This window comes from Gossypium hirsutum, chromosome D13 (assembly GCF_007990345.1).
Source record: "Gossypium hirsutum isolate 1008001.06 chromosome D13, Gossypium_hirsutum_v2.1, whole genome shotgun sequence".
Lineage (NCBI taxonomy): Eukaryota > Viridiplantae > Streptophyta > Magnoliopsida > Malvales > Malvaceae > Gossypium > Gossypium hirsutum.
This window is the reverse complement of record NC_053449.1, coordinates 52,628,314-52,636,061: the sequence shown is the minus strand read 5'-3', so window position 1 is coordinate 52,636,061 and position 7,748 is coordinate 52,628,314. Positions and strand designations below refer to the sequence as shown.

Here is a 7,748-nt window from a genome sequence, read left to right as displayed (position 1 = left end):
GAAAATTCATTGCAGAGGTTAATGAAAACCTTATCACCTTTATCCTTAAAATAAATAACCCTACGATGGTGTCTCAATGTGTAATAATATTTACAAAATTTTCACTAGACTTTTGGTACTCAGACTTGCACCACATTTTAATAAATTGATCCCCCCTATCCAGGGTAGAGGTGCTCATGGGCCGGGCCCGACGGCCCGCCCGAAATATAGGAGGGTTTGGGTAAAAATATAGGCCCGAAATATGGGCTTGGGTAAAAAAACGAAGCCCGTTTAGAAAACGGGCCGAGCCTCAAGCACCACTTTTTTGGCCCGGGCCTGGCCCGATATAATAAATATATTTATTTTTAAATTTTTTTAATTTTAAAATATTTTTGAAATATTTTTAAAATACTTTTTTTTAATTTTTAAAATAAATTTTTGGTATTTATTAAAAAAATAGGCCGGGTCGGGCCGGGCCCAGGGCTTATGATTTTTTTCTCGAGCTGGGCCTGGGCAAAATTTTAGGCCCATATTTCGGGCCGGGCCGGGGCTAGGCCTAGGACCCGGGCTAAAATTTTTTATGGGCCCGGCCCAGCCCAGCCCATGAGCATCTCTAATCCAGGGTAGTTTCATTAAAGGGTATAAACTACTGACAATGTGATCATTTTCCAAGAAATGGGGGTAGACTTGAGACCTTTAGGTCATCCAGGGGTATCCGCCAAAGCAATCCTCTCTTGCCTTATATATTTATTCTCTGCATGGAATATCTAAACCTCCAAATCAATATCGTTGTGGAGAATCACCATTGGAAAGACGTAAACTCATCTAAGAGAGGTCTCATACTATCCCATCTATTTTTTGCTGACAACGTTATTTTATTTGCTAAGACAAATAACAGGATTGTGGAAGCCATTACAGATGTGTTGGATTCCTTTTCCGTGCAATCAAATCAAAAAGTGAGCTTCGAGATATTAAAGATCCTATTCTTTAATAATACTGTCCAACAACAAAAGGTATAGTGTTAGGAACTCTTAAATTCCAAGGTACCACCTCATTAGGAAAATATTTGGGCTTTCCCATTCACCATGGCAGGATGCGTCAAAATGACTATAACTTCACCATTGAAAATGTGAGTAAGAAACTTGGCGCGTGGAAAAGTAATTGCCTATCCCATGTGGGTAGACTTACTCTCATTCCCTCAACTTTGGCTATCATTCTGAACTATTATATGCAATATCATTTCCTCCCGATTAGCATTTGCAATGATCTTGATAAAATCAGTCACAACTTCCTTTAGGATGACTCAGGTCAAATCAACTAATCCATTTTCTCAATTAGGGTCAAGTAGCAATGCCTAATAAAGAAGGGGGACTTGGTAAATGGCCAACTCAAATTAAAAATCAAGCATATATCATGAAATTGGGTTGGCGTCTCTTGATGGGAAAAACAAAACCTTAGGCTCAAGTGTTGCATGAGAAATACATCAGTGGAAGAGAATGTTTGAAATCTAGTAAGGGCTCTTCCATCACCTGAGCAGCCATTGTGAAAATAGGGCCAATGCTCCAACAAGGGATGAAATGGTGATTCGTAACTACGAGAATACTAAATTTTGACGGGACAATTGGCTTGGGGAGGGACCTTTTCGTAAGTTAATCTAGGGTTCTTTAATCGTTGAAGAAGATAACATGACATTTAAAGAGGTTTGTAGAGGTTTGGAGGACAACCAAATCACTCTTTTTTCTTTCTCTCTCCCAAAGGATATCATGGATAATTTGGTTAGCCTCCCACTTTCTTTTGTTGAGGGTTTCTAACGATGGCCACTTTAACATCGATACTACGTGTCACTACATTATGCAACAAACCAAGGCTAATTTTACCCTAAAGTTCGGTGATTGTCAGTGGTTATCGAAGACTAAAATTCCTCCGAAAATCATTTTTTTCCTCTGGGAATGTAATCACGTGATTCTCCTAACTTCAAATTTTCTTAGTAAAAGGGGAATGCAGGTTGAGGACCTTAGTCCTTTGTGCAAGACTCACTCAGAAGTAGTGGAAAGTTTGTTTTGGCACTATGCTATGAGCACAAAGTATCGGACGGTATTGAATACTAAAGGTCTTGATAACTCCCAAATCAGTCTCACATGGAATGAGTGGTTGAAGGTTAGTGTGGAAGCAAAAAGATTAACACAAAAATCACTAGATACCTATGTATATTATTTTTTGCTTTTTTTTTTCTTTGGGAAATTTGGCTTTTACGCAATGCTATCATCTTCAAATCAAAGCATAGTCAACAGTGTCTAGAGAATAAGGTTATCAATAAGGCGGGTGGGTACACCTTGCCATTGTTGGCAGACTTAAATGCCAGCCACTCCCACACACTCTCCATGTCTCTTGGATGCCCCTTGCTCCAGGTGTTTTCAAACTTAATACCGATTGTTCTTCCATAGGTAACCTAGGTAAGGTAAGGGCTGGTACCATTATTAGAAACGAGAAAGGTGAATAGGTCAGCGATTTTTTCGAACAAGTTCTTGTTGCTACTAGTATAGAGGCTGAATTGTAGGCGATTAGAGACAGGTTAACTTTAGCTTTGCAGCTTAATATTGAGTGTATTGAAGTTGAAAGTAATGTTGTTATTGTTGTTAAGTTCATTACTAATGTTGAGGCTAATAATCTTGTTTTATCTACACTTGTTAATGATTGCAAGTCACTAATGTCTAAATTTGTCTCGATTGCACTCAAGCACATATAGAGAGAGGGGAACCAGTGTGCGAACAAATTAGCTCGTTTATGGAGCAGCTTTCAACAGGAAAATTCTAACACCTTTCATAGTAGGGATCTTTTGTGTATTTGTAGGGAACCCCAGCTTGTATTGAGGCTCTGTTGAAATTTGATGCCTATGGACTTAGTATGGAACCTTAGTTTGATGTAAAAAAAAAGCTATAGGGTTTAGGAAATTGAAAACATCCCGTTTTCTTTTATGGAGATCTCATCTTCAGCTTTGACCGTGGAAATGTGAAATTGGCTTGAGACGGAGCATTCAAAATCTTCTATCACCTTGCCAAGTTTGCAATGACTTGTTTGCACCGAGATGAGGGCATGCATCTTACAATTTGATGTTTGGAAATATTCCTTGAATCCCAGTATTTTTTTCAGATTTCTTCAATATTTGTAGATATGATAACTGTGTAAAACTTGGGAAAAAATTCAGAAATCGTAACATACCATTTGATAACTAAAATGATACAAATCAATGGAATGTGTTTGTAAACTACTGTGTAATGACATCACAAAAGAGTAGAACCGTATTGAAGAATACCTAACAGGATTTACTGTGAGTTTAGATATACGTACTAGTTTCATACTATCATGCGGAAGCAACACAAAACTCTATATCTCAAAAAAAAAAAGACATCAGGGATTTCTCCGGTTTGAATCTGAATATGGTAATCGGATGAGAGGCAAAAGCTCCAAGTGCAAAGGCATCCACTAGGCTACCTTGTGAGGAGAGCAGAAAAGTAAAAGACCGAACATAACTGGTAAAATATGAAAGCAAGAGCAGGAACAAAGCAAGTCAATGATCACTTTGATCAAAATTTTCTTCATGGATGAGAGTCACTTCCTCTGCAAATGTGATAATGAAACCATTGATTAAACTTATCAGTGAAAGGAGTAATTCAAGCTAGTAAAGGGAAAATCACCTTCTGCCTGACATACCATGCTTTGATTTTGTTTACAGGAACAAACATCTTTGGAGCTTACTCTTTTAGTCTTGCATTATATGAAACAAAGGACGATGAGACTGCCAGAATTTTTGCAGAAATTGGTTCTGCTCTTCTGCTTTTGGCTGCTTTGATCTGCTCTGCAAGTGAAACTTCACTCTGCATTTTTTGTTTCTTTATAAGCTCTATATTCAATTTCTCCAGAGCTGGGATATGCGATGTGTCTCCTTTAATACTGACTTGACTGCTTATGGATTTCTTTTTGCGGATCTAAGGATAGAAGTTATTATGATAGATAAAATAAGTTAAGGAACCATGGAAATAGGTGACTCATTACATACTAATACTAGTTCTATCAACACAAGCCCTTCGAAAGCTAATTGTCTCTAATTCAATAGAATGACAACCATGAGAACATAGCACATATGCAGGCAATTTTATGCATTCTCTGGCAATCTTTCTGAGGTTTCTTACCATTTGTAATCTCTGCTTGAGTTTCATTCCTTGGGAGTCTGCCACACTCTCATCTTGCCTTGCTTTTTCTTTCATCCTTCTCTTCAGTTCTCTTGCTTTCTCTTTCTCTTCCTGCTCTTTTCTCTTTTGAACAATCCTTGCTATCCTTTCTGCTCTTGCTTTTTCCGCTCTTACCTTGGCTATCTCTTTTCCCTTGGCCTTCTCTGCAGCCCACTGTAGCTGTTCAAGAACTATTTCTTGTTTTATCTTGTCATAGCTATCCCATTCTAGCTCCACTTGGTCACTTCCTCCTTTCCTAGAAGCTTCAGCTATACTTTTCATCCATGATAGAAAGAATCTCTCCCCTAACCGTTTCCATTTCAAACGCTTTCCCCAAGCACGCTTCACTGAAGACCCAATTCTTGCCTTGCTTTCCTCACTGCAGGAGTTGTAATATCCTCAATTTCATGATCTTTAGAAGTGAGATTTATTGTAATCATTAACATTGTTTCAATGGCATACAAATTCATGCTAAAAGTATGAAAATCTCATTCCAAGATGCTTAATACGAGAAAGCGGCTAAGAAAATTAATATAAAAATAAACAAAGGATGCATCTGCAGCCAAGGGTGACTAAAAACATTTTTTTTTTCAGATCTTGTCACTTACATGTCAACTTCCCATGTTGATAACGCAAACATACACATCAATTACATGACTTATTCATTTATGTTGAGATAGAAACCGCATTACCCTTGAATGGCACTAATAAGTAATGCAAACTGCAACAGCTATTCATCAAAAACTAGAGACCACCTAAAAGAAAGTCATATATAGTTGAATCTGATACGACTGTAATAAATGTACATCCATAATGTCAGCCTGTGACAATACCATCTTGAGTTGACAGGAAAATCTTTAATCCATTCAGCCTTTTAGTCTGATAGTTAACTTCGAATTTTCTGCTAGGTCCTGCATGCCCATAATATAGCCAGCTATGGTTGGCTATCAGGGTACTAGTACCTGCTTGACACAATGATCCAAAGCTCGTATCTTGGCACAATTATTATATTATAAGATGATCTTAACACATATAAGGCTTAGTGCTCGCCCCATTTTAATTTTAACACATTGAGTATCTAGCTCGCCTGCATGTATGCAGTGGGAATTATAGCAACATAACATTACTTTGGTCTCAACCTATTGCTTAGAGTTTTGGGTCTAAGGGTTTTTGAATACATCTCTTACAGCATGAAACCATTTCCATGTTTGATGTTTAACGATACAATCCATTGCAGACATTTTTGTTAAGTTTTGTCAAAACAAAGTTACCTATGAGTGCGGGGATGTTCAGCCATCTTCTTCCTAACCTGGAAATGAAGGGATGGACAAATTTTCAATTTAATTAATAACAGCAATAACAATAACAAGAATATATCCTATTTTCTCTTCCTGTTGAAAAACTAGTCTCTATTAATAATGATTACTGCTAGAACTGCACTGAATTTGATGCCTATATATAGCAAATGATAATGCTGAATGCTGATGTAGTGAGAACAACTCTTTTTTTTTTTTCAACATATCATGGGTGCTTACCCCTATTTCAATAATATCCATGTGAAAAATAAAAATATCCCAAAACTGCTTCAGTCTTATATGACTTCACCTTGGGATCATTCAAGGCTTCTATTGTTCTTTGTTTGATTCGTAAACGTGTCTCTGCATGATACAACATTAAAATCTACGAATTTACTAAGCACATAAAGATTGAAACCAAATTAATTAATTTAAATTTTAGAAATAAGGTTACCAGCACTATGCTTCCGGCCTTTGTTCCATGGAACCCTCCCTTTATTTGCCAGTCCTATCTTCCTCCTCCTTTGCTCTTCCTTGTAGTCTTCATCATTGGAAAATTCCTGAGAGCTATAACAATCATATACATGAGCCTCCTCACTCAAGTTTTGCATCTGTTTTGATTTTATACTATCATCTGACCAACAACTGTTGCAAAACATGAATCCTTCCTCTGCACCCATGGAACTTTGCAAAGCTCTAACAGGCTGAAGGCTCAATGAACATCTACAGGAATAAGAGGAAAATACTTTCTTCACAAAAAATTGATGGTAATTTGAGAGCAACACGTTTGGTTGGCGATGCATATAATCCACCACAGAGGAAATAGGCCACAAAAGGGTGTCTGGAACATTGCTTGAATGTGGATGTCGAGCAGACAATCTCCTGATAGGTCAAAACTCAAACAAATATGGTTATACTTTGGAACAATCAGGATGCTGAAACAAGTTTTTGAGGATATAAAAACATTCCTTCAAATGTAAATAACCTAAGAACATAAGTTAATGAGAGTATGCTTGCATAACAAAGATTAATGCTTTATAGACTAGACAAGCAGAACAATCGCAGCTTTTCTAAGATAATAGAACTTCACAACAATCAAAGAATGTCAATCATGTAGTTTTCTCCTTCAAACAAGTACTTGACAACCTAATTAAGCATTCAAACAAGTTTTTTCCATGACTGCAGTATGAAACAAGAAGAATACATGGGAAATGCAAAGTGGTCCAGTGGCCAAAATGATTAGCGCATTTCAATACAGAGAAAACCACAATGCTCCTACCAGGCCAATGCCATAAATGGCAATGTGACCAGACCATCAAACTAAAATAAACAAAACATTTCGAATGTCGGTCAAAAAACTATCCTCTGTAACCACTGTAGGAGATTTACCAGGTTCATGGAATTCATCATGATATGCAGAATTTAGCAAACAGGACTACCAGAATTCAGAGTTTTAGTCTATCCAATGCAAGACAGTAAGAAATTTTCACTTTTGTTTTCAATTCAAGATATAATTTCACTGTTTAATTTCAGCTATTAGAATTATAAAAAATTATTTCCAGTTAGACAAAGGTACTTATAAGACGAGCAAATTTGGATACTGCTACTCAAAAAAAAAATACAACAATATAGCATTCGAAACCCAAATTAAAAATTAACCCAGAATTGCAAAGAGAAGCCTTTTTCAAATGTTACATTATGCCTAAAAACAACAGGAAATGTAATACAGTTTCATTCGTTTCTATAGAAAAGTTAAAACTGTTGTAAACAGAGAAAGGAACTTACAAGTGAAAAAATGACATCTCAGATGGATCAACTTGTCAGAATCAAGATGGTGAGCAATGTTATCGGATTTTATGAAATGGGTTTTGGATTTTAATAAAGAATGTTCTTTCAGACTTCAGTGTAGAGTTTGGAAGGGACGAAAATGCAGATGAATAATAACCAGACGTTATGGATTGCTTTTCTCGAGTCGTTTTATCATCATCTTAGATTTTAACCATACCAAAATAATTCAACAGTTATATATTTTTAAATTTATTGCACCCAATTAATTAATTTTTAAAATATTCATATTTTAAATAATTCAGCAGAAAGAAAAGTTATTATTTGCATTAACATATTTTCACCTTTTATCTATAATTAAATTCGATGAGAATTCGTGCATGGTTTACACATAGGTTCGTAAATTATATTATATTTTACACATAAAATATAATAATAGATTATTGAAAAATAATGGAGG

At 36.2% G+C, this 7,748-nt stretch overlaps 1 protein-coding gene across 3 annotated transcripts; it reads right to left on the bottom strand.

Annotated features, from left to right (window-relative positions):
- Positions 1-3,179: 3,179 nt before the first annotated feature.
- Positions 3,180-7,509, bottom strand: LOC107918290 (axoneme-associated protein mst101(2)). 3 transcript variants are annotated; one of them, XR_001690014.2, is made up of 7 exons: positions 7,289-7,501; positions 5,958-6,385; positions 5,814-5,866; positions 5,480-5,517; positions 4,170-4,587; positions 3,675-3,965; positions 3,180-3,597 (listed from the first exon to the last, which is right to left on the bottom strand). XR_001690014.2 is itself a non-coding variant. In XM_041109107.1 (7 exons), exons 1-6 carry the CDS (start codon positions 7,303-7,305, stop codon positions 3,732-3,734), a joined length of 1,188 nt encoding a protein of 395 aa, XP_040965041.1. In that variant the 5' UTR covers positions 7,306-7,509; the 3' UTR covers positions 3,180-3,597; positions 3,691-3,731. The 3 variants fall into 3 exon arrangements, 2 of the variants coding, with proteins under 2 accessions (XP_040965041.1, XP_016703305.2); XM_041109107.1 differs by having other exon boundaries at positions 3,691-3,965; positions 7,289-7,509; XM_016847816.2 differs by having other exon boundaries at positions 3,180-3,965.
- Positions 7,510-7,748: the final 239 nt, after the last annotated feature.